A 27,020-nucleotide genomic window follows, 5' to 3' on the forward strand; every position below is an offset into this window, starting at 1 on the left:
TGACGGCACGCCTTTCCGCCGCGGAGGGCAGGAAGCGCCGGGCCGCCGTGAGGGGAGCGTCGCCGCGGGAGGAGCGGAGCAGCGCGGAGCGGAGCGGCGGGTCCTTCCCGCCGCCCGGGGCAACCGGTGAGCCGCAGCTCTGACCCGCTTCGCTTCTCGCTGAGGGGCCGCAGGCCTGCCCGGGCCCCTCTCAGGGGCTGCCCGGTGCGTGTGCCGCTGGGCCCGGCTGCGGGAAGGGCTTTCCCGCCGAGGGAGCCCCCTCCCCTGGCAGCCGCGCGGTGACAGTTAGTGACAGTTTGGTGGCTGTCGGCGTCCCCCCGCCGTCTCCGCCGCCGGTCGTTGTAACTCGGTGATAGTCTCGGTGATAGGGCGGCTGAACCCGCGCCCAGGCGGGCCCCGCTGAGGGGGGTGTTTCATACCCGGCCCCTCTCCTCAGGGGTGCGGCTGTGCGAAGGGGTCACCGGGCGCCGGGAGGTAGACTGTGATCGGGCTTAACACACCGGGATACAGGGAAACTTAGTAAACCAGTTTCTTCCACGTGCAGTTCCTAAAACTAAGTTGTTTTTATAATATATGTTTTTACTATTTTTTAATTCCGTGGGTACGTTTCAATAGTTAACCAGGGTGAAGGTGTCACTGATCACTTTGCAAATCTGGCCCCTCAGCCTGTTTCCCTGCTAAGTTCCTTGTGGATCAAGGGGGTTTTGACTCTTTGCTTGTGAGTATTACTGCTGCGTGGCTTCTTACTGTAAGACTGGGGATCAAAGTCCTTTAAACTCAAGCCAAGTGAATTCTGGAGTATATTTCAGACGTTGAGCAGCGCACTTTGGATGCTTTTGTGGGTGTTTGTCACTGTATGAGCACCTTTTGTAGTGTTCAGGTCGTTCCTTTGAAGTAGGGAGTGCCTGTATTTTCAGAGAGGGTGTGAGATATTGAAAGATGAATGACACACCTCAAGTAACAAATTCTCTGAGGGGGTGGTTCGACGCTGTCTTAAGTTCTGCTGGTCTGGGCTGCCTTAGTCTGTGGCAGGGGCACTATTGCTTGTGTGATGGGGTGCTGGATGAACTGAGGGGGTTGTCAGAGGCAAAATTCAAATCCGTTTTTTTGGGCTGAGTGGGGCCCTGGTCTGGCCCGGTGCTGGGAATTAGTGGCACTGCACAGTTTTGGAAAAAAGGTGGCATTGTGGAGGTTGGGATTTAAATCCATTGTTGGTGTGTCTTGCGATGCTTTTCTTGTTTGGTCTCATAGTTGTGAAACTTTTCGAAGCGGTGCTTTGTATTGGCAGTTCCTCATGCCAGTACTCCAGGACGTGTACTGAACAGCTCTTGGTTTTCCAGTTACTCAAGACTCCTTTGAGACTAATGATTGATCAGTGTAGAAGGATGTAGTGTTTTCCAGGAACAGTACTTTACTTGGGAATTGGATGTGTTGGCCTTCTGGACATGGTTACACAAGTGTTTTGCAGCGGGGAGGATTAGGAAGAGAATTGTAACTCAATGGAATGCTTTGCTGACAAAAAACCAACACAGAATAGAAGGGAAGAATAGGAATATAAAGCCAATTATACCAATTCATAAGATTGCTTTACACAACAAACTGTGATTATAAGCTTGAAGATAGTCCATGATTCTGGTATTTAATTTTGTTTTGCAGTCTAGAACAGTCTTTCTCAGCTCCCTCCTTCCCCTCCTGATGTTTGCTATATAATCCCCAATTATGCTTTTTTTTTCTTTTTCTCCTGATGATGGACTACTCCTGACCTAAAACTAGACCTAAAAATCGTGCTTGTTAAGTTTTATTAAAATGCTGTCAGTAACAAGTCAGGTACAAAGTGCATAAGATGTTTTAAGGTTTTTCTCTGAGGTTATAGCAAACTTAGTTTTAAACTGTATCCAGGTGAGCATGGTTGACATGTTGGCAAAGACCACAGAGCGTGTAGAAGCCGATTGCTGCTGTTTCTGAGGAGATTTTATAAGTTTTAGCTAATCCTCTTCATATTCTTATTTGAAGTCCCAAGCAGTACAAAGCAGTTTTTAGATGTTTCTTGTGATCTCATTTAAAAGCGCAACCATGAGTCACATGTAGATGGTGAGCCATAGTCTGTTAGTTCATGAATACATGCTACTCCTAGCTGAGCGGTCATTGCTACAGGCAGTAGTTAAGAATTTGATGCGTACAAACAAAACTGTAGCTTAAGGTCTGTACTGACGTTGGAGGGGGAAGATGCATCGTCAAGTTGAAGTGAATTGTGAGCTCTGTGGGTGGAGTGTTGAAGCCGCATGGCCATTAGGTTTCAGAGGTTTTAAGTAGTGGCTGCAATTTCCCCTGCCAAATTACAGTACCAAACAGTGCGGTTATTTTCAAGTGGCTGATCAGACTGTATCTCTCTCATCACAGTTTTAACAAGTTTCTTTTCTCAGGATCATTAGTTAGGGACCTGTACTGTTTATACTAGGAAACAACTGCTGTAGCTGAAATGTCTTAATTGCAAGAAAGATACACATTGAAACTGTGAAGACTCATATGGTCTATTTTGCAAAGATAGCTACCGTGTTTCTTTCCTAGTTCAGAAGTTGTCTAATGGCTGTTGTATTTTCTGTTCATGAGTCTCTTAGATCATATTGCCCCACCCTTTCCTTTAGAGGAAATTAACTCATGTTTAATTACCTTTCTGCTAATTACATGCCTGAATGTTTAGGGTTGCACATGAATCATGACTGTTTCAACGCTTACATGGCTCTTAAGAATTCTGTGGCATTTGGGTCAGTGGTTGCTCTTTGAAATAAATACATGTTATTTTAAGGATGTTTTTCCATTGACAAAATTTGTAGTTGTTCGAGACCTTAACCCAGTCCCATCCTTCCACCCCCTCTGTTTTGATTCCCTTTCTAGTCTACCTTGTGAATTTATTTTCAGTAACTGAAGTTGCATGCAGTTTTAAGTGGGACTTGCTGCTCTCTTGATCTGATGTATGGTGTACTGTTTGGGCACCAGTAAAATGTAAACCAGCAACCATTACTGTAAGAATTGTGTGTTTGGAGACTTCCCCAGTTTTTCTTCTTTTCCTGCTCTAAAATCCCATGCCTGGGGATGGCCATTGATGACCAGACAGTTTCAGTGTGTGATACTGCATCAGACATTGTGAGCACTCTTTGGAGCACTTTGATATTTTTTTAATGAGAAGAATTAATGCAAATTGTTCATTAAGCGCTATGAAGACTTAAACTTGAAGAGCCAAATCATTTTCACTTCAGTCCAGTGAAAAGACTGGTGTAGGCTGTTGCTAAGAGTTGTGCCAAGATTTTTTTTGAGAAGACTTGGTTTCAGGAAGTAGAGTAAGGTAAAGAGATGAGACAGGAAAAAAACCAAACCACAAAACAAACCCAAACCAAAAGCAGAAGGAGGGATTTGGATGTCAGGAGACAGGGTTTTTTTGTGTTTGTGATCAAAAGCGTAGAAGGCTAAAACAGGCTTACCAGACATCAAAGGCAGTTTCATACCTTTGTGTCAGTCTGCCTGTTTTGAGTCTGTGAAGTCTTTTCTGGTTTTTAGATATGTTTAATGAACTTTGGTACCAATATTGAAACTTGTTTACAAAAGTCTTACAAAGCCACTGCTTTCATTTCCAGAGTTAGGATGCAGAGTTATTTAGAAACTGTTTTTCATAGCTTGTAATAATTATAAATTGACTTGCAAGTACCTCTTACTAAAGGCATCTATAAATTGATTAAATGAGACCCCTTTCTCCACAGCTTTGATATGTGAGCTTTTTCAACCAGCTCTTCCATCAAAGGTGACCTAAACAATCCAGGACTAATAAATAGTTTATGAAAAAGTCAATATCTTGTCGTTGTGGCAGTGATGCAGTCTGCATTGACAGTAAAGGTACCTGTTTGCCTGCTCGGTCCCTGGGAGGTAACGTAGGTACATGTCAGAGAGGAACAGGAAAAACAAGCCAGTGGTGTCTGAACTCATGATAAAGCTATACTACTTCTAAACCTTATTTCACACACAGTGCTTTTCCTGAAGCCAAAGCTGTGTCTGCAGTCTTTGGAAACCCTAATGTGTTATGAAAATTATCTTCAATTTATTGCTGAAAAGAATGTGTTACGTAAGTATAGTCTCTTTCATGTGTGCGTTAAATCAGCCCTTAGTGACAGATCCTATTTTGATGAAAGGAGCCCCTTTTTCATATTACATAAAAGCTAAGAATGCATTTGCTCTTTGCTGTGACTACTATACCTGTGTTAATAAGTTTACTATGAATTTTTCCAGCTATTTTGTAATCTGGTCTGTGTGAAATTAGAATGTAGTCTTTTGCTTTTGTTGAGAGCTTTGAGTCTGATACGAAAGGTACAATGTCCTGGAACAATAATTGCTGCTACTTCAGTCCCTGATATGGGGTACTGACAAAAATGGCCTAAGGATTTATGGACTTATAATTGGAGAAGAGAGTGCCTTTTGGAAACTTAGAGCTAGTTTTGTGCTTTCTGTAACTGACCTGCATATCAAGATATCATGTGTGATCATCAGGTGTTGGCAAACTTTTGAGCTCTCTTCTTATCCCATGGTTTTAATTGTGAAATAGCACTGACTATGAAGGTTTTATCTTTAGTCCCATGGGAATGTAGTGGAAGATCATCAGAGAAAAAAGAAGTAAAATAGTATCTGATTGCCTAATTCTGTGTCGGTGCAATCTGGTTAGTTCTGCACTGATGTTGGTGAACTTCACTGTCTTTTTATATGAGCAGTCAAGATGCCAGAGGTTGGATGTCCAGCCTGATGTACGCAGGACTAGACCCATCCAGGAATGTCGGCATCTAAGGTGAGATGTAAGCAAGGTGTTGCTGCCTGAGCTTTGATGACTGTTGTAGATTGGGTTCTGGTGTCTGTAGCTGTTTCCCAGTGGTGTGTAGGGAATTAAGATTGTAATTGCAGTCTGCAAGTGTCTGAAGACTAAATGCTTTGATGGAATCCCTTTGTAGATTTAGATGTATCCTTATTGCTTCCCGTGAGAAACTTGGGCTCCTGAGACCTGAAACTGAAAATCCTTGAAAACTAGAATATAGGTTTTATTAAGCACCCGCATTCAATGAATACTGTTGCACTTCAGGTCAAGGGAAAACGTTTCTTAAAAAAAAAACCCCTTTCCTCTTTCCTCCACTCTCCTCTGACTCCACCCCTCCCCCGGCCGACCTTAACGCTTTGGTTCTTTTTCTTTGATAATACTCGCAACAAAATGCGTGTTTCCTGTGTCTTAACTCTTTCTGTGTTTTCTTTAGTAAATCTTCAAAGACGGATTGAAGTATGTGACTAAGGGAAAGTGATGTGGCTGGCTGCCAGCAGTATTTTGCAGAAAAGTTGGTTTTTCTGGCTTTGGCTCAGATGTCTGCTTCCATGACTGTGGTAACCGAAACCCTGTACTGTTTGCACATACGTTTTCAGTTGCAGCTTTGACAGAGTCACAGAGGAACTGTTGGGCAGACAGCTGGTTTATCCTTCCTAAAAAAATTATGTGAATTTCCATGTTCTGAAGTAAGAGCCATCGTTTATTAGATATTCTTCTTGGATGACAAACTTGACAGGAAAAATCTAGGGGTGTGAGCAAGGGACAAGAAACAAGAGCTGGTATTGTACTTCTTTTTTAAAAGTATTTGCTCTATGTAAACGGGTGCTTAAAATACTACTGAATAAAAAGAAGAATTTTAAATGAGTCTCGGTACAACAAGAAAAATGTGTTGATAGGAAGATGTATTCAAGAGCTTCAGAATGAATTACATTAAAGCAAGTAAAAAGCTAATTTTGAACTAAACCACAGTTTTTTGGTTTTTTTTCACATGCTAGACATCGTAACAAAACTACATATTCTAAGATGCTTATGACAAAGCTGCAGGAGGAGATCTGATCTGTCATTACACACCTTTGATGTGCAACCCTTCAAATATATCTAATGTAACATGTATCGTATGCCTCATCTACTGACGGTGCCCAAGTATTCATCTGCTCTTGATATCACTGCAGTTTGGAAAAATAAAGCTCGACATCTAGAACAGCATGGAAAGATGTAGCCACGGGCAGCTGATGCTGTAGCTCGGAGTTAGTATGATGCTGTAGCTCGGAGTTAGTATGCTGTCAGGCCGGGTGGGTACTGGCCCGGGAATGAATGTGGCAGTAAGACAAGGAGCTCTTTGGTGTCCCTACAGTCTAGTCCTCTGTTAGCTGTGGTACGAATATGCTGATTGCTAGCAATGGGGCAGCTTTCCATGTTGTAATTGTCCAGAATAAATCCACTTTTGCAGCCATGATGTAACAACACCTGTTAGGAGTGATCCTCTAGGACCCACACACACAGTGTGTTAGGTGGAGTCTAAAGATCATGATCATAGAAAGGGGCTGGGTGTTTTCGATTTTTCCATTTCAGAGGAGGGAAGAAGCTTTTACTTGCAAATAAGTAACGAGGGGAAAGGGATTTTATAAATTAATAACTAAGTCTAAGAGCCTGTTATTTTTCTAAACTTTTCAAAGGGGTGATACTAATTAACATAGGTATTAACCTTTGAGGTCTACTACTGGTACAGAAATGCTTTAAAATAAGATTCTATATCATGGTATTTGTGAGCAACTGAGTAAGAAAGTGTCATTTCTGCTTTCTCTGACAATGTTCACAGCAGAACTATTTGAAGCACTTATTGAGCAAAGCGATGTATGAGTATACTTTAAATTACAGGCATTTGCTCCTGGGAGAGAGATGTGGTGCTTCTTGGAGTTGTTGAGAAGTGTTTTAATTGGGATACAGGAGATATAAAAAGGATGTTTGGTGCAGTGCACCTCTTCAAATTGTACTAGTTAATTTTATTTATGATCTTCTGGTATTTTGTTGTCCTTCTTGATTAGATGGTGGTTTGTTTTTTTTTTTAATGTGGAAGTTTGTTACCTTCGTTACTATTGTTTTCTCAGTGGTCAGGCAGTATGGAAGCTGTTCAGAGTTGCCTACTTCTCCGACTCCAGAAAAACAAGAAATTTGGTCTTTCTTTTGGATTGTTACTCAGAAGTGAGCTTTGAACAGGTCATGCATTCAGGGCAGGAATGAAAATAATAGGTCTGACCATGCAAAATGAGAGGTGTGACTATGCAAATACATTGAGTAGTTGATCCTTGAATAAAGAATGATATACCTTTGGCTGGAGGGGGAGGGAGAGAAGGGAAGAAAGAACGGATGGGAAAAAAAGGCATTTCAGACACTGAAAAGTTGTAACAAAAGGTTTTGAGGAATGAAAGGTCATAAAGTACACAGTGATTTAGTTGCAGAAAGTTGACTTGAGATGGATTTTTCATATTCAGTTTATTAAAATTTGAGTCGTTCCATTCATTAAAATGTAAATGTTGACCTGCAAAAACTGGCTGTGAAACTTTTTTTGTAATGGCCATATGTCTTTAAAGGAAACTTTAAAGGAAAGCGTCTGCTTTAAGTGCAGCATGTGATTTCTTCATATTGATTCAGGGTGACCTCTTTTGTCCCTGGATCTGAAACTGATGTAACTGCAATCAAAAATACTTGAAGGGAAGGAAACAGAACAGCTTACTTTCTAGTGGCTTGGCTTTGCAGCTGTTTACAAACCTCTCCTGAAAGAATGAAAAAAACCCCAAAAAATGAATCTTATTACTAAGAAACCTTCTTTGCTTACTCCAGGGAAAGCTGCTGAACTTTGACACTAAACAGAACCTTATTTTTAGTCTAAAGTACACGAAGCGCTAGCAGGATGCCAAAGGTAATTGTGGCACTAGGATGTGGTTAAAGCTCTGTGGATACAGTAAGCTAACTTTTGTGTGTCTGTATAGAGTGAAAGTGCACAATTGGCATAGAAACCGAGTATGCTGTTAAGCTTTCAGAAAGTAAGATGTTGATGTGGGATAGAAGCAAGGTCATGTATTTCATTCTACTCCTTTAGTTTTCAAAAAATCTGAGTGTCCGAAGCACAGTGCATAAGAACAAAGACACCTGAATTCATGAAATTGGCCTACAGACTGCAATTGCAAAACTGTTGTAACTTACTCCGTTGTAGTGGGTGATAGGATCAGGGATGCTATTTCCCTGGGTGATAGCAATCGGTGTAAAATTTCTCTGAAGTTTGTGTTATGAAAATGTTTTTATCTGTTGTGTCTTCATAGCTCCCTGTAGTTTACAATGAAAACATTCAGACTGATCAGCTTTACCATTAATGGCAATATTGAAAATTTTATGCATGGTGGTTTTTTTTCTAGTACAGGCACCTGCAATAGAAGTCTCTAATCAAATGCTGCTGCAGCTTCTGTTTTTAGGAAGTGGTCTGTAAATGGGATCAGGAGCAACTGAAGAGTTTCAAGCTTTTGCTTCCCCATTCTTCTCAGAATTGGTGATAAAGGGCATGTGTGATGCTCTGGGAATGGGCTGTGTTTCCAAATACCGCCAACATGCAATTTCCATCCCAGGCTGTGCAGTTGACAAACATTTGATGTTTAATTTCTGGTCTGCTAGATAGATTGTCAGTCAGCAGATCCGTGTACCATTATAGTCAACATAAAGACCTTACTTGAGGAATCAGAAAATGAAGATAGTACAGAAACCAAAAGATTTTTATGAAGGCAGTGTACTTATTTTCCCCGGTTAATTTGTCCATATGGGAATGAAGTAAAGTGCTCTCAAATATTTAAAATCTAGTTGTTTTTTTCATTTTGCTTTGCAGAAGTGTATTAATGTCTGTTTAGCTGTCAAACATTTCTGTGGGAAAGAAAAGAGTATTCAGCTGCTCTCCATCTATATAAATGAGAAAACGCATCTTTATAAATTGCACCACTAAGAAACTGATTCCCTTAATATACAGGTCTCTACAATGAAACTGTTTTTAGATTATTTTTAGAAACTCATTACTTCTTTCAAAGATAGAAAATATGTTAGTGGAAGGAGCCTTAATATTTACATAGATAAGATGGAATATTTAATTTGTTCCCCCCTCAGAGAAAATCATATGTGTTTCCCATTACTTTACTTAAAATAACTTGTTTAAATTAATGGGAAATGTTAAGCATTATCAGTCTTTTAAAGTGGTTGAACTTATATAATTCAGCTTGGAACAAAATAGCTGTTACTTCCTATAGTAGAAAACTATCTTTGGTAATGACAGTTGTGCATATCACACCTGTTTTGCTGGATGACCCAGAGAAGAGTTTGGGGTTCTTTCTGAGACTGTTGAGTGCAAGAGCTTCCAGGGGTGAGTAACCTTTGCTGGGCAGAAACATGAACAACCAGAGATCCAGATTCCTCAAACGTATGAACTTAGGGGTCATTATGAATCTCGGGGGAAAAACAAGATTATTCTGACAGTTACTGACATTCTTTAATTGAAGAAAATAGCTTTTCATCTTGCTTTCCATACATTGCATCTCAATGTGTGTTCTGTTTTCCTTGATCTTAAGTAATGTGCTGGAGGGGAGGGCAGGGTCTTCAAACTTCGGGGCAGTGTTGGTTTAAAATTCTTCTGGTTTTCCTGTTAGAGGAAGTAAGTCCTAGGGGCACCTTTGGTTACGAATGTGAGAGCAAGAAACCAAATTGCTAAGGTGGTTGCTCAGCTTATGCAAAGCACTCTCTGCTGAGGATCGCTGGAAGAAAAAGGGGCTGGATTTGGTGACGAAGAGCTGCTTTCCAGTGCCATGCTGTGATATTTCTAGTGTCTATGTATGTCAATATTGCAATCCATACGTCAGTGTTTTAATATGCAGACCTTAAACTTGCTAGTGCTGCTAGTGATCCTGTGCTGCTTTTCTCCTAAAATTAATCCAGCATTTAGAATTAGAATGAAGTAGTTGCAATGCCCTTGGGAGCAAGCTGGCATGTGGGATGGTTTCTGTCAAGCAAAAAAAGAAAGGGGAGGGCTGGATTGTTGGAATACAGGCTCTGCACAGTGGTAGCGTAGGCATGAAAATAAATCTTGTTGTTGCAGTCACTATATATAAATTCTGTAGAGCTGTGCTTTATACAGATGCCCAGCTTAACTCTGAAGTAACTTGAGTGCTGAAGGAAATGGAGGTGCACCTCATCCATGTTAACATACCCTGCTGAGTTAGCTGTGATACTACACTGTGCTGTGAAGACATATTCTTTGAGGCCAAAGATACATTATCTGAAGTCTCACTAGTGTGATTCTTCGCAGAGATGGTGTCAGCCTGAATACAAACCTATTGACATTTTGTCTCTTACTCACTTTGCTTCTTTGGCAGTGACTGGAACTTTCTGTATTTCTTTTTTCCTCGGTTGCTTTGTGGCTCTGTGACCGTTAGAACAACGTGCTGGTGAGATCAGAGACTTGTGCCTTTTTCCACGTGTGTACATAGCTGTATGACTGGTACTGCTGGCCTGCTTTCTAGGCCAGCTGTCTAGTACTGTTTGCAGGTCAAAGCTATGCAAACATGCTAATGCTGCAGTTGGCTTTCGGGGCTGTATGGTTATATAACTGTGCCCTTCCTTCTGTGGACTTTATTTTGTTGCTATGGAACTATTCAATAATTAAAACAGGTGACTTGCTTTGTAAAAGACAAGCCTTCAAAAGAAATTATTTCTAGCAGGCTGTTGTTATGTTTCTGTCTTTAACCCTTTTGTCTTTAAACAGGAAGAAAATGAACCTGAAATCTGAACGCAGAGGAATTCACGTTGATCAGTCAGAGCTACTGTGCAAGAAGGGATGTGGTTACTATGGCAATCCTGCTTGGCAGGGATTTTGCTCCAAGTGCTGGAGAGAGGAATACCATAGGGCCAGGCAGAAACAGATTCAAGAGGATTGGGAGCTGGCAGAGCGGTAAAGAGCCCTCTTTACTCCTTCATCTTTTACAGTACGGTGACTTCACTAAATACTGTTCCTGTCTCCTATTTTCTAGTCCTGTTTGCTCTGGCTTAGTTGCATCATAAGTTTTCAAATTTGACCTTTCCAGCAGGAATTAAAATCTTCCTTTTGATGCAAAGATGAATATTTATGACATTCTAATTTAAGAGGTTTCAAAAGAAAGTCTGTGAAGTAACAAATGTAAACACCCCCCCAACCTCTCAACAAATACTTTGACCTAATTTGCATACTGAAATCTGTAATTCTAACTAGCAGTTGGAAGGGTGAAAGTGACAATTTTGATTAAAACACCTCTGCCTCTGGAGACCACAGTTATTGTCTTGAATATAGCCCGCACAATGGTTTTACATTTCAGCTACTGATTAAAAAAATTGGCTCTGTAGTCATTCTTTTGAACTGCAGCGTTAAGCCCAAAAGCATCAAAGCTTTAGCTTTAATAATTCAGCTAATTTTTCCAAGCACGTATTTTCTGCGAAACAGTCTAGTCTTCCTAGTGTGATAAATGCTTGACCCTGAAAATGGAGATTGGAGGAAATCTACACTTGAGTGAGAAAATAAGAGCAGCTACAACTGCTTTTTGTTGGATTTGGGTAGAAAGCAAAAGTGTTATCTACTGCCTGAGAAACTGCAAAGCATCCTCTGTTGTACTACAGCTGTCCTTTGTGTCACTTCCAGGTGTGAGTTACATGACATCCGCTCAGAATTAACTGTTTCAGGGTTATGTGAATTCTTGAGTTGGAGGAGCATCTAGCTGTGTATTAAGAGTTGATTGGCAGTTGACTTGAACTGGCCAAGATGTTTGTTCATATTGACACAGATTTTCTACATACGCTTACCTTAATGTATTAATGGTGTATACCAGAACTCTAGGAAAAAGTGCAAATGACTGAGACACATGTCTGCACTCGAGTCTGGAACCCGTCGGTGAACTTGAGTTTACCTAGTGGTACGTTAACGAAGGTCATGGGGGGCGGGGGGAGAAGAAAAAAAAAAGGGAGGGGCAGGAAGGCATTAAGTGCAGTGCTCACATCAGCCTGCCTGAAGAAGGTGACATCTGTGGAAGCTCTCCGAACTTGAGCTGGGTCCAAACTCACCATTATGTTTTGGAAGCCCCATGTTTTCTGGTATTGAACTACCTTAGACCCTCTTACCTTAGTCCTTGAAGTAGTTTGTTTGTTTTTAAAGTTCTCTTTACTGTCTGGCACTGGAACAGATTAACTGCAAAGACATGTAGAAAGAAGTGCTTGAAACCTTTTCTAGCCTAATCAGAAGGTGCCAGGTAAGCTGTTGAGTACAGTACAGAGGACATGTCATTTTTTCCTCTGCCATAAATTTGGCTTAAACAGTTAATAAGGACTTTAGTATTACTCGAGCAGATATGCTGTCAGCCTTATAACATCTATGTACAATAAAACAGGGCATTTAAGGAATTCTTTAATAAGTAACTGTTCAGTAGGGAGATGCTAAAGGAAGAGATGAGCTGTGATTGTTTGCTGGAGTGAACAGACAGGCTTGTCAGCACAGATAAGACACAATTCCTGCTGCAAGGGGTTACAAATGCAAGACCATTTATGGTCCATCCTGAGCTGGACGGATTTTTAAAGAAAATTGCTCAACCTTTTAGTATCTTGAAGGGCAATATAATTTAACCTATTTTAATCCTCCTGCACAGGAAGAAAAGTAGCCATTGAAAGATGAGTATGTTTGCCCTCCCCTACTTTGTACCTGTAGATTAAAAGATGGGCTTGGTCTCTGCAAAGCACCCATCAATGTTGCAGTGAAGTGATTTGCCCTCATTCAATCAAGCATGTGTATTACCAAGACTTTGAAAACAAATTATGACAACAATAATGTCACCCAGAATATTTCTGAGATTGTGACAGGGTATTTCACTTGCTCAGCTGCAAGCTATGGTTTTTATCTTCAGTAAGATGGTAAGGGATTGCCTGTGGTAACAGGTGGTGAAACTCGGAACAGGATGCAGGGAGGAAGGTGGCCGAATCGATTATCGGAAGCGCTCCTGCAGTCTTTCCCCTCACCTCTACCTTTGTAGAATTCAGGGCTGTGACATGAGGGAAAGGTGACCATGTTTATACTTCAGTCTCCTCCCTTTTGACCTTACTATTTAATCCTCCCTGGCCATCCTAAGCTTTCCCTCACTTTCACCATTACAACGTGGAAAGAGTGGACTTAATGTAGTGAAGGGAGATGTGGTAGGAAGCAAGAAATGAAGAAGGGTATAGAGGAGAATTAGCATGTCAAATTAGTATTAATTTATTGCACAGGAAATTAGCTTATTTGTGCTGGTTTTAAGCACTTAAATTAGACCTACATTTTTCTAATTCCAGGCTTCAGCGTGAGGAGGAAGAAGCGTATGCCAGTAGTCAGAGTACCCAAGGGGCACAGTCACTGACCTTTTCAAAATTTGAAGAAAAGAAAACCAATGAGAAAACACGGAAGGTCACTACTGTGAAGAAGTTCTTCACTGCTTCTTCCAGAACAGGAGCTAAGAAGGGTAACTTTCTCCTTTGCTTTTAATGGTTCTGTACAACATGTTAAGTTAAAAAGTATTTTTGATAGATGTACTAAAAGGCAGAGTAATGCTCTGTGACTTGACTTTAAAAAGTTGGAATAATGATGCTTCTGGAGAGCGACATGTGAAGTCTTACTGAAAACAGAGAAAAATGTGAGCTTTTGAGTGATGCCAAACAATCTTTTAAATAGAGCAGTGCACTTCTAAATCTGTGGCTGTGTTTGTGTTAACTATACTGGAGTTCTTCCACTAAAGTGTAGTATAAACATACTCCTGGTGGTGGTCTACCACCGCACTGCTGAGAGGAAGTATCTTGTTCGTGTGACGCACGTTCTTGCTAGATTCATGAGTCAACCATAGTGTGATACTGTGGTTTAGGACTTGAAGGGGAACTCTTCCTGAAGAAAGCAGGAGAAAAGGTACTGGCTGTCAGTCACCTCAAACAAACTGATATGTCTAAGTGTGATAGAAATGCTGATATAAAATATCAGATGATGCTGCCATAATGGCTTGCTTCAACAGCTTTAACAGAAAAAAATGGAATGTGTAAGCAGGGTGCCTTTAAATGAAAATAAATGTGAAAGGAAACTTGTAGTGTTTATGTGTATATGGGTTGTGAATATCAAGTTTGTGGCTGGCTGAATGTTTATCCTACAGCATGTGTTGTAAGTAAGAATGATTAATGGCACTGATGTCTTTGCATAGCAATAGCTTACATGGGCAAAACCCAGAAAATAGTAGACCGTGGAGGAGGCATTCCAGAAGAGCAACATTAATGTATCTTAGCCTTATAGACGATGCATTTCCTTAATAAGAAATTCTAAATGTGTCTGTATTTCATCTTAGAATTTGTCTTGGTGCATGGGCAGCAGCTGGCTAAATGAGGCATTCAGCTATGTATTAAAAACTTTTTTTATGTTCGTTCTTCTCACTTCCCATATTTTCTTTTTTTATTCCCCTTACCATCTCTCCTGACATGCTCCCGCTCTTAGTGTCTTGCTTGCTTTTGCATTTATTTCAGTGGCTCAAGAGAAAATCGTTAAGCAAGGACAGCTTGGGAGGGAGCGAAATGCTGATAACATTCTCAGGGATTTGAAGGAGATTTTTACTCCCTCCTGGGAACTGGCTTCCCCTACTGAAGGTAATGCAGTACAGCTTGAGCAAGCTGTCTGCTTGATTTTAGTAAGCTTACTTCTTAGTTGGGCTTTGCAAAATGCAAACTAGGGTTGTGCCAGTTCTAAGTTGTGCTGTTGAATATGAAGATGACCAAAAAAGCAGGTCTAGCACCTTGAGGTGAACTCAACTCTCTAAACTAATTCGTTACTTTTTGGTAGGGAGAGTATAGGAATAAAGCTGAAGCTTCTTTGAGCTCTACCTTAGTGTGACATCTGAAGGATTACGCAGTTTCAAAAAAATAAGAATTTTGTAAGAAGTAGCTAGATCTTGTGCTGCTTCATATTTTTATCAAAAAATAATTCCAGGTTGGCATTATAAATCTGATTATAAGTTGAAACTACTTCAATTTAATAGTTCACACTTGAAGAACTTGTGCATTCTCAAAACATCTCCAGATGTTTCTTATATTAATCAAGAAGACAATTTAAAATCAAGAGAAGACATACTGGTTTCATTTAAACAAAAAGGATGCCAAAACCCTTGATACAAACAGCTTTAGGATCTTGTCCTATGTTATTTGTATGCAATTCTGATGTGTTCTGCTGACTAAAGAAATCTGAAGATGTACCATTCTTTATTTTGCAAATTATATGAAGAAGATGAACGTGTGTGTGTAGTAGAGCTAATGACAACACTTTTAAAAATATTCTTTACTTGGACTCGGATCCATGACCATGGCACAACCATAGTGAATCACTGGAGTGCTAATGTTCTGCTGTGACAACTAGCATTTTTGTAGAATGCCTTGGGAAAGATTTTAATATTAATAGTGTTTATTCTTTGTAAAGGTGATCCTTTCTTAACTCTTCCCATACTCTTTCTTTTCATTTTGGCATATCTCCTCTACTAGGTTCTCTTTAACTTGTTCAGATGGAATTTCTTTTCTGTAATCAACTTCTTTTTAGTTAGACTTAATTCTTTTAGAGTACATGACAAAGCTGAAAATATTTTGTTGCTGAAATTACATTTGTTCCTGCAGTCCTTAGTAATCAGCGCATATTGTACAGATTAATTTTCCTTAAATCAGGATTGCAACGCAGAGATTAATGAAGTTGCAGCATTTCTGAGTGACTACATGTAGTTCTTGGTGTGACTCATTAAAAAGACAGTTCATTCTAACATTCAATTTTTTTTAATGCCTACATTAACAGTAATCTGCCTCAGTTGACTACATCTCTCTAGTAACTAAAAATTAATCTGTTACATTTGTGACGGAAAAAAATCATATTCATATTCCTTAAGGTCAAGTAGCGGAATGAGGTTCATTATTTTTATAATACAGTGAACTCAATGTTGAATTAAGTAAATAAATCTTCAGCTGTTCTTTGAAATGAAGTCAGTAATTAATTTTGGACAAAAAAAATCTTATAATTCTACCCTTTCAAAAGTGTACCCGCTTTCTTTGTTTATTATTTCAAAACTATGCTCTCTTCTTACTGGTCATGAAATATTAAATGTGACAAATGTAGATAAACATATAGTAATGGTTGCCATGCAGCTTGAATACTGTACAGGCATTCTACTTTGAATCTTAGGTATAAAGAAGGTTGGAGGAAATCCCCTCTGGAAAAAATGTTCTTGTGTAACCAGAGAGGAGATTGATTTGCACTTTCTATCTTGATTGCTACAGTTGAAATATAAGTATTTGTAAAACCTTTTCCATTCTTATAACTTAAGTACCATAAATGTTCTAATGGTACCTGACCAAATTATCCAGAGAAGGTTATGCTAAAGTGTAGAGGTCCTAATGAGTCTTGTGCTTTGGTCAAATGATCAAGTGTTTCTTGGTCACTGGATCATACAGCTTTGAATTTACTATGGTGCTGAATCTCTTTAAAAGCAAATAACAACAAACAAAAAAAATCCCGATAAGCTACCTCAAGTTCAAATGAAACATACCAATTTAAATATACTAATCCCATTTATTTCCTTTTATTTTGGAGTTCTGCATGTATGCTTATTGAAACAAGGATTTTTGTTGTGCATGTTAGTATTTTCAGATTGAAAGATATGTTTGTGTCATGTTGATCATGAATATTTTCATGTTTTCTGTCTCTTTGCTGCTTGCTTTTCATCATGTTCATTTACAACATCTCTGTTCAATCCTTCATTTTGAACAGTGTTGGCTGGCAAGTTGAAAGGTGGGTGAACTAAACTTGGGTAGTGAAGGTATCGGATCAGTACAATTAACTTGCAACGTATAACCTTGGAAAATCCAATGTGTTTGTGTGGAAAAACCCTGTGGTTGCAGCTGTATAAACTTGCATCCAGTGCTGTTTGCAGTCTGTGTTCGTACCTCCTTCTTGAATGCCAAGCAAATTCTTCCTTGAACAGATGCGGTGCTTCTGCTCTTGCTGAAACACAAATGGCCAAGTTCTCATTTACACTGCAGGTGTGATTCTGTGGCATCTGCTGCCTAGCCACAGAAGGGCTTCTGCATTTGCACCAATCTCATGGTCCCATTCCTTGTCTTGTGCTGCTGCTGCTCCTGTGACCTGGTAGGAAGCCAGCTTGGGGAGCTGATCAAGCTGAAAAATAACCCCATTAGAAACACTGATTTCTGACTAGGACTGCCCCGAACTACTACTCCCTGAGCTAGTTCATGAGCCAGTTGAATGAATACTTGTGTTGGTGCAAGCAAAGGAGCAGGAATGTAAAGGTGAAGGAGAATGGAAAAGGGACTGCTTCATTATCTTAAACTGCTGCAGAATTCCATCTGGAAGCCTTGACCTTATACGGAGATATCTTGCCTGGGAATGAAAATGTAAGAAACGGGAAAACAAACCCATGTTACAGTAAGTTGCTCATATAAAAAGGCCATTAGTGTAAATGGGTATGTGGCTATCAACGTTTCATTTCAGTGGAATACTCAAGTTTCCTAGAGTTCTGTTTAATAATATCCAGCATTTCACTGGTAAAGCTTGAGAAATAAATGCTTATTCATCTGCACAGTTGAAAAAAAAAAAAAAACCCTGAAATTTTAATACATGTTAAACGCTTCCTGAATTCATCCATCAGTGTAAAAAAGCTAATCTTATGTGCCCAAATTTTCCCAGCAGAGATCCAAGAAGCCAAGGCTCCCAGTCCTTCTATAAACAGGCAGGCCAGCATCGAGACAGATCGAGTATCCAAGGAATTCATAGAATTTCTCAAGACATATCATAAACCTGGACAAGATATCTATAAGCAATGTAAACTATTTTTGGACACAATGAATCATAAAAGGGTAAGTTTTGCATGCCTTTTACGTAAATAAAATGAGGAAATTAGGGAGAGATGGAGAAAATGCTGCTTTTCTTCCAGCAGTTTGTTTTTTATATATTGTATATGGGAGTCTTCAGCTGATATGCTTAGTTGAATTAAGATCTAGTGGCAGTCTTAAATTCTGAATGCCTTCCTTTTTGGTATGGTATATGACCAAAGAAACCGTCAAACCCCAGTATCTCAGGTGTCTTGAGAGAACTTTCCTTTGCATACTGAATAAATTAGTTCTGAAAGATAAAATGTCTGTTGAACAAACAATTTTCTAGATAAATATGACTTGTGGAAATTATAATACATTACATAAGGAGTTTTTAGATATCGTAAGTCTAAAAAGTTATAAAGATAATAGAGTATCAAACCACATGTCTCCTTTTCTTTGGGGAAGGGGAACTTGACTGTGCTTTTTTTTTTTTTTTTAATATGGAATAAGGGTTACATCTTCATCCTCCATATAAAAAATTTAATGTTCTTGAAATATTAATATGTCTGTAGTGCCACCTATGGTTGAAATGAGTCAGTATTCAGCACACTTTTTTTTTTTTTTGTGCCAACCTTTCCTATTTAGTATGTAGTTACTCAAATTATATCCTCAAATTGGACTGGAAATTAAAGGGAGTTTTTGTGCAATCTTACATGCCCTCCACTTTGAAAACATCTTGAAATTTTTTTTTCTTTTAGAACGAATTCATTCTGAGCATAGAGTCTATGAAAATAGTGTATTGTTATTATTGGTTATAAACATTGAAGGTACTCTCATTTCCTGGTTCCTTGACAGTTTGTGCTAGTCAAAAAGAAGTCTTTCTCAAAATGTACAATTTGCTACTACACATAAACCAGGCCTAAAATGCAGCACTGCCATCAGAGCCGAGACTTTGTGTTCAGGGTAACTGTCTAGTTTTTGGCCTTAGAGAATTCAGAAACTAAGTTCTCTTGCCATTTTTTTTTTTTTAATGTATGGTTTTATGCTGCCATTTAATGGTGAAAAGCGACGTGATAGGTAAAGTTAATTTTAACCCTTCAGACCTCCATTATGTTCTTCAGGAGCTCAGTTAGTTAATGCTCAAAAGACAATGTTGTTTCACAAATAACATTGTGAATATATTTCACAGTAACTTTATCATTAGAAATGTTTACTGTATAGATATTCTTTCAAATATATGATGTATGTTCTTGGTTTTTTGGTATACTGTATATCTTTCTTTAAAAAGTTATAGACACAAAATTGGTGGGAGCAAGCATTCTGCTTAGTAGTCTACATTATTTTGTCACCATTACTCAGGGACGTGTTGGGAAAATGGCATTGCACCTGTCCAATTCCATTGCTAATACACATCTGTTCAGCAAATAAATGTAAGTTTTTTCACATGTTAAAGAGCCAGTATGTCTTGGTTTCTCATATTTTTGAATATAATTTAGCCAACATAAACACCTCTGACGATGTATTTGCATTCTCAGACTGTTACCGCAGCTGGACGCTTTTCTTAAACAAAAACAGAACATCAGAGTCATCGCTGCCATCTCTTCCACACATGCACACTTAATAATTTTTCTGTTACAGGACTTAAGTATTGAGGAGCAATCTGAATGTGCCCAGGACTTCTATCAAAATGTAGCAGAGAAATTACAGACACGTTGGAAAGGTATCATGTTCTTCTTCCTCTCTTCCTCATATCTTACTGCTGAAAGAGTAATGATTTGAGGATAAAGCCTCTTGCATTTTCAAGTGAAAACAAAGCATTCCTAACTGGCTTTCGGAAATGCTGTTAACAAGTTCTAGTACCATAATTAGAACTATTCCCAGCAGCACCAGTTCTATAAAGTTTTGTAGCCTAAATTATTTGTTTTTACAGTTTTTTCTTAAACTCTCAATTAAATGTGGTTCAGTTGTTTTCATTTCTTGTTTTAAATTCAATACTATTTGTTTAAAACTAAGGTTAGATGTGGAGTCTCAACCCAATTAACAGGCTGTGAGCCTTACATTACACTGTAATGCACAAGAAGCCAGTGAGAGGGGAGCGTTGCTGTTGCAGACTGCTTTTATGTGCCTGGTATGTAAGTGGCACAGCTTAAACATACCCAGGGATTTTTTTTAGACATAAACAGGAACAGAGGACTTGGAAGACCTCACTGGATTTATTCTCAAAGGCTGTGTTTTTGAGAAATATTCTTGTAAGCTACAAGCAGCTGAATCTAATTTGTGTGTTGAATGTGCTAAATGAATGTGCTTCATTGTGAACCTATGCGTGTACTTACTTTGGCATGTCACTATCCTGTTCTCACCATTATATTTTTACTTCTGCTGTAGAAAGTGAAAATACTCCAAGTATATCCATTCTTTGTTAACTCAGGTTGGCTCAAGTCAGTAGTCCTGATTTGGTGGTATTAAGACCCAACTGTATTAAATCTTCAAAACAGCCACAGAATACTTTATTTACTGTATTGGGGTCGGATTTGTACCTTTCAGTGCCCCCTGAAAAAGTTGAGAAAGCAATGGATCAGATTGAAAAATACATTATGACTCGACAGTATAAATATGTGTTTTGCCCTGAAACAACTGATGATGAGAAGAAAGATCTTGCTGTCCAAAAGAGAATTAGGTAAGTGTTTGAAAGAAAAATAGTTGAGTAATCCACAGTCCTGTGAATGAGCTCTGAATCAAGCACGTTAAAAATCTTTTGCTGTGCATACAAAAATGGCAAGCTTTTTAACCAGAAAGAGTTAAAAACACTTTATTTAAGAAACAGAAGGAATTAATAGAATGAATAATGAAAGCTACTACGCTAGGAAAACTAATTGGTGTGCTTTTGTTAAATTATAGCAAAAAAAGAGAACATGTTTTCTGGAAATAAATTACTTCAGTGGAATAAACTAGCTTGTAACTGGACTAGTGCCTCATTTACACAAAGCACTCCTTGTGCACTGAATTCAAGAAGTGGCTGGTTTCAAACACCTGAATGTTACTGGCACAGAACGGTTTAATGTTTTTTCTTGTTGTAGAGCTTTGCACTGGGTAACTCCACAAATGCTGTGTGTTCCTGTCAATGAAGAAATTCCAGAAGTCTCCGATATGGTTGTAAAAGCAATTACAGGTTTGTGAATGATGAAGTTTACATTTACAGCTTTAAATTTTAGATATCTTGTTCATAGAGATTATTTTCTGCTGTCATCAGAAGGGGGTCCAGGCTTTTAGATTTGCAGTAGTCTTTGTGGTGTTGGACTAGTATATCGTTTGTGAAGCAGGAATAATTTTTCCATCACAGAAGCATTTAGGCTTACCTGATCTATTTGAAATACTTGGACTGAACCAAGAGAAGGTTGAATAAACAGATAATTTTATGGAACATCAAGCACCACAGATAAAAATGATGCAATTTTAGTATTGTCTAGTAAGTGTCCTACTCATTCAGGTATCTGATTACTATGGTTTTAATGATTTGAGAACTTTTCAATCTTACAGATATTATCGAAATGGATTCAAAGCGTGTCCCTCGTGATAAATTAGCATGCATCACCAAGTGCAGCAAGCATATATTTAATGCTATTAAAATAACAAAAAATGAACCAGCTTCAGCTGATGACTTTCTTCCAACACTTATATACATTGTTTTGAAGGGAAACCCACCCCGCCTGCAGTCTAACATCCAGTATATAACACGCTTCTGTAATCCAAGCAGGCTAATGACAGGAGAAGATGGCTACTATTTTACCAATCTGGTAAGTGCAGGAATAGTGTTGATGTTTTATACAACAAGATTGTCTTTTATTTGCATGTAGGAATTTCCAGCAAGGGCAAACACAGCATGACATAGAAGGAAAATTAAAACTACTCTTCAAATAGTGGTTGAGGTTACTTAGAGTACAACAAGGTCTTTTTATCTCCTCTATCTTTCTTCTCTACTTTCCAAACCAGTCAGTGCTTTGCTTTCTTTATAATATTAAACCCTTTATTTGAACAGTCTGATGCTAAGACTTGGGTATATTTTTATTCTGTGAAGAGATAAGTACTTTCTATTCCTAAAATCCTGAGTTTGGACTGTGCAGATGTTACGGATGCGAAGTTCCCCATTTAAACCATGAGTTTCTCTCTTGAAGGGACTGCAGAACTAGGCCATTAATGTGCGGAGGTAAACAGGTTTTTTAAAGCTTCTGCAGGAGGCATTTATTCATGTGCTTGTTTATATTAGAAGAAATTATGATTATGAACTTGGCTTCTCTGCATTTCATTGTAAAGCAATTCTCGAGGGAACATATGTAGTTGAATTAAATACTTGGAATGTTAAAAATTCCTTTCAGTAGGAGGAGAGCATCCACAAAGTAAGATGGGCATTTGACATTCCTTCCTTCAGGAAATGAATAGAGAGCATAGCAGATCTCTGCTGATCAGATTATTAAATATTAATACAGTGCTTTTGTCTAGTTGTCATGTCTTGTTCTTTCTCTCTTGTTCTGTCTCTCACCTCCAAAATGCAGTGACCCTGAGGTTTGTAACGGACGTTATCCAGTGAGTCAGTACCGTTCAGCTGAAATGGTGTCTTCCTGTATCGTTCTCTGAGTTTTCAACTTCTTCAAACTCTGGGGAGGGGAGAGAGGCATGTGAACTGTCTGATGTAGTTAGCTTCTGGAAAAGCTCTTTAGGAGCAACCTGTTGAGGCATTAAATAAAGTAATCAGTTACTGGTCTAACAGCAGGATAAAAAAGTGGAACACAAGTTCCAATCTGTAGCTTGCAATGATGCTTACTCTCTGTTTTGTTTGTAGTGCTGTGCTGTGGCCTTCATTGAAAAACTGGATGCTCAGTCTTTAAATCTAAGCCAAGAAGATTTTGATCGTTTTATGACTGGTCAGACATCCCCAAAGAAGCAAGAATCTGACAGTTTTTCACCTGATGTGTGCCTGGGTGTTAAGCAAATGTATAAAAACTTAGACCTCCTATCTCAGTTGAATGAGAGACAGGAAAGAATTGTCAATGAAGCCAAGAAGCTTGAGAAAGACCTAATAGATTGGACTGATGGAATTACAAAGGAAGTCCAAGATATTGTTGAGAAATATCCATTAGAAATAAAACCAAAAAATCAAGCCTTAGCAGCTATTGACTCTGAAAATGTGGAGAATGACAAGCTGCCCCCACCACTGCAGCCTCAGGTTTATGCAGGATAATTATCAGTGTTAACTTTGAAAAGCATCATTATCCTCACCTAGTACTATCTGCTACTTGGGAAGGGAAGTAAATTTAAGGCTAAAAATCAGATGAGCTCAAATCAGTACATTTTTAAAGGTACATTTTTTTGTTAAGTGTAATGAATTGTATTTATTTTAGTCAAGTAGATTTCTATTAGGCTTTTGTGGATTTTTGAACTGAATTTAAATTTTCTACACAAACTGGTGTAATTTTTAAGCAACACTAGTCCATTGACATCTTTCCTGAAAGCTTCCTTCTAGGCATGCACTTACTTGTTTTTAATAATTAGTTTAACTTAAAGAATTCAAGTTCCAGCAGAAACTCGAAAGGTACCAATGTTAGTCTGAATTTATTCTGTAGCTGTAAAGATGAAATATATTGTAAAATATGTAAAATTGTAAATAGATTTAAAAGCTAATGTCTCAACTGTGCATGACATCTTGTGTATGCGTGAAAATGATATAAAAGTGTTCATTTTAGCACCTTTCAGTTAAATCACGTTGCAGTATAAAGGCAAGTACACTGTTAATGTTTCCGTAAGCTAGATGGTATAACAGATGAATTACAGTCAGAAAAGATATTGTTGTAATGATTTGAAAACTTGACACTCATCTCAATCTGCTCTGTAAAAAAAAAAAAAAAAAAAAAAAAAAAGTGCTATTTAAAGTCTGACATTTCTCCATGTAAACATTCTCTCTGCTTTGTCAGTACACCTGATAGCCTTCAGTGGTGCACATAAGTGCTGGTATTACTACTTTTGAAGAGAATGCTGAGCCAAGCTTCAGAAAGGAAGGCAATATTTTTATTAAAAATTCCATAATGTGGAACAAAAAGGGGACGGCAAGAGTTGCACCAAAAGTGGCTTTCTTTTCTGGCATTGCCTAGTAATTTCCATCAGTGGTTTGGGTCTTTATTGCTTTTTTTGACAATCCCGGTAGATAAATAAGTTCATATAATTAGAGGCTGTTTTTTAGAAGAAGCATGAGCTGTTGCTCTGAGTGGAAAAGTGCACTTTATTTTCAGGAAACATCAGTCTTCTGATCTTTAGTGACCCCCTTTAGCAAAGAGAGTTACCTTGCTAAAATATTGAACATCAAGGTAAATATGGCTTTATGTCACTAAAAGTTTAATTGATGTATTTCAAGTTAAGAGTAATAGCTCATTCCACAAAAAGTAACCTCTTGCAATATAACTTTTTTATGCCAGTGAAACATTTTATATATCATTTTAAATATCTTCCAGTTAATCCAGTCTGCCATGACTTGTTTGTGTACCTGAGATATCTAACATGAAGCTACTTAGCTTGAACTACTCTTAAGCAATGTTAAATTCTTACCATCAAGGAGGAAAGTACCTACCTCTTTATTATGTTCCACTGCTTTAAAAACACTGCTGTTTTAAATTTGCACTGCAATAATTTCAGACCACAACTGTGATTTGTCCCTTTTTGTCAAATGTATTTAGCCTATGACCTATGCATTCCTAGTGTTTCAGAGAGAACCACCTCCCCAAAACTCCACTGCTGAGGTGAAGCAATGAGCTAATTGGATGATCACAAGAAATTAGATTATTTAATGTATCCATGTGTCACTGCGCCTAAATGGCTTAGGATCTGACCAGTGCTTGCAGATGATAGTACTGCAAAGTCTTTATTTTCTTTATAAACACTAGGTGCTAATTCTGATATCCAGGTACACAGGTTTTCCTGAGGTAGTGGTTAAAAAAGAAAAAAAAAAAGCAAACTTTTAGCTATTGTGTAAATTGCCATGTTTAAATAAAAGTGTGTACATTATGCCCTTGTTAATGAGTTCCTAAAGATCTTGTCACTGGGTTTTGTTATGCTGTTAATGATTAATATTAATATAATTGTGACTGCTTCTGCATTCTCTGTGTTTTGGGAGACAGAATTCTTAGCCATTGAAGTGCAAGTCTAGGTAACAATGTCTTTTTCTTTGCAGAAAGATCATTGTAGTGATTAAGTACTTAAGAACGACTTGCTGGTGCATTTGTAACTAAAGTATCTCTTATTCATATGCCATCTTGTTATCAAGCCACTAAAGTGGGAGTGTTTGCAGCCAACAAATCCTCAGGCTCCCCCCAAAGGCAGGTAAGATGGGTTTCCGTACCCCATCTGAAAGTTAGCAAGCGGGAGTGGTTTGCTCCTAGCCGTAGCATAGCCCAAGTGGTAACAACTCTGGGAGCAGCTCTCACCGGAACTTGCATTCCGGTGTTTGAGTAACTGGACTGCTATAAGACCTCGTCAATATTTCAGAAGGCAAATGACCTGTCTGTAGGTAAAACAGGTAAATAGTTTTGTCTTGCTTAAAAGTAAGGTAGTTCTGTTGCCATAGTAATAACTGCAGCGTGTCTTCCCAGTGTTTAAAAATTCAGACTGGGCAAGCCACCGTGCACAGGGCGCTGCCAGGTGCTGCTCGCTGAGCTGGGAAGATGCTGCGTCAGTCCTGGGCTCAGCATGAGCTGATGAACCCTCTAGTAAGTAGTACCAGATCGGCTTGGTACTTGCTCCAGGCTTTAGGTGCTGGGCATCACTGCAGTGTAGAGATGCCCTCGTCCCGCAGGCAAGTTTGGGGTAAGATATAGTGGGGGCCCCCAGTGATGCAAAAAGTGGTGAAATAGTGTCTGTGAACAAGTTGCTTGTGAACCAGAGAGTTTAACTGAAATACTGTCTTAAAGTGAATTGGAATACAGGCTGCTTTGGTGACAGTCACAGCAGCAGAAATTATTTGGTTTTTTTTCCAAGAGCCCGCTACTAGTTCCGTATTCCTCAAAATGAGGACTGTGAGCTCATTACTAGGAATCAGAAGTTAAGTTGTAAACTACTTCTTTGCATGTGAACTACCTATTCATTTTGCTGTAGTAAAGAACCTATTTTATAGGAAGTACTGGTTAATTAAACTGTACAACATCTTTGGTTTCACGTAACTGATGAAATTAAATCGATTCTTCTACCCAGTTGTCATCAATGCTTACAAATTCTTTGGTGTATATTTTCTTGTGGCAGGGTATCTCATGTTAAGGTAGGGAGGCACAGATAGATGCTGATATATAGAGCTAGTGCTATTTAACAGCAATTTGGAAAAAAGGGTTAAAATGGTTGAGGGGAGAGGAAGCAGTGTTCCACCTGATAAAGAGCTGGACCTTGGAGGCTCGTACACTATAGTGACTGCAACACAGGACAAAATGGTTTTGACACTTCATCTAGGTATCCAGTAGGAGATGAGGTGTCCTTTTGCTTTACCTACAGCCATCATCCTTTTGTCAGAGACGTGCACAGAACTAGTGTATAGCATTTGGGGGTTTTTTAACTGTCTGAGAGGCTTGCCAAGCGTGCATTGGCACTACTCCCTCCTGCTTTCCAAAAGCCACGGTCAAGAAGGGAGTCAGTCATTAACTAATGCGAGTAATTCCATACTGTCCTTGGACATCTGTGGAGGCAGGGTGATTTCTGACCTTTCTCATCTTCAGGAAAATACTGTAGTTTTACCTTCCCATAGCAAATACTTCCGCATGCTTTCCTTCCAGCTTGTCAGACTGCTGCTGCTGGAGCGGGGGATAGGTTAGACCCTGGCTGTAACACTGCAGGCTGTTGCAGCTGTCCTTGCTCTGAACAGCAGCAGGATTACGATGGAGTAACTGGCCACAACAGCTCGGCACTGCCAGAGGGCTGGGAGCACTGGTACCTTCCGCTGGATCGTGGCCCCTTGCCTTGTGTCCCTTCGCTGGATGGCACAGAGAAGAGCCGGGCTCTGTCCCCTTCGCCCATCCCTCCGCCATCGCCATGGCGCTTTGCTGGCTTCCCTCCAGCGTGTTACACCTCCCGGAGGCAAGACCTTACTGTCTCCTCTTGGGAACTTTATAAATAAAACGTTATTCTTCTGGTTTGGTAAACCCTCTGCTTTAAGGATTTAATCCTGAACGCTTCTGTGGTGGTGTGGATAGTTTTTAGCGGTAAAGGCGGCGGAGGGAAGAGG

General features: G+C 39.1%; 1 protein-coding gene across 4 annotated transcripts; it reads left to right on the forward strand.

Annotated features, from left to right (window-relative positions):
- Positions 1–12: 12 nt before the first annotated feature.
- On the forward strand, positions 13–25,997 carry RABGEF1 (RAB guanine nucleotide exchange factor 1). Of its 4 annotated transcripts, none has more exons than XM_072881883.1 (10): positions 13–126; positions 10,647–10,832; positions 13,226–13,392; positions 14,432–14,551; positions 17,643–17,812; positions 19,409–19,490; positions 20,315–20,447; positions 20,848–20,939; positions 21,308–21,564; positions 22,608–25,997. In XM_072881883.1, the coding sequence occupies exons 2-10, from the start codon at positions 10,654–10,656 to the stop codon at positions 23,004–23,006; spliced, it is 1,599 nt and encodes a 532-aa protein (XP_072737984.1). In that variant the 5' UTR covers positions 13–126; positions 10,647–10,653; the 3' UTR covers positions 23,007–25,997. The 4 variants fall into 4 exon arrangements, with proteins under 4 accessions (XP_072737984.1, XP_072737985.1, XP_072737986.1 ...); XM_072881884.1 differs by having other exon boundaries at positions 17,646–17,812; XM_072881885.1 differs by lacking the exon at positions 14,432–14,551.
- Positions 25,998–27,020: the final 1,023 nt, after the last annotated feature.

The sequence above is a fragment of the Ciconia boyciana genome, chromosome 17 (genome assembly GCF_034638445.1).
Source record: "Ciconia boyciana chromosome 17, ASM3463844v1, whole genome shotgun sequence".
In the NCBI taxonomy this organism is placed as follows: Eukaryota; Metazoa; Chordata; class Aves; order Ciconiiformes; family Ciconiidae; genus Ciconia; species Ciconia boyciana.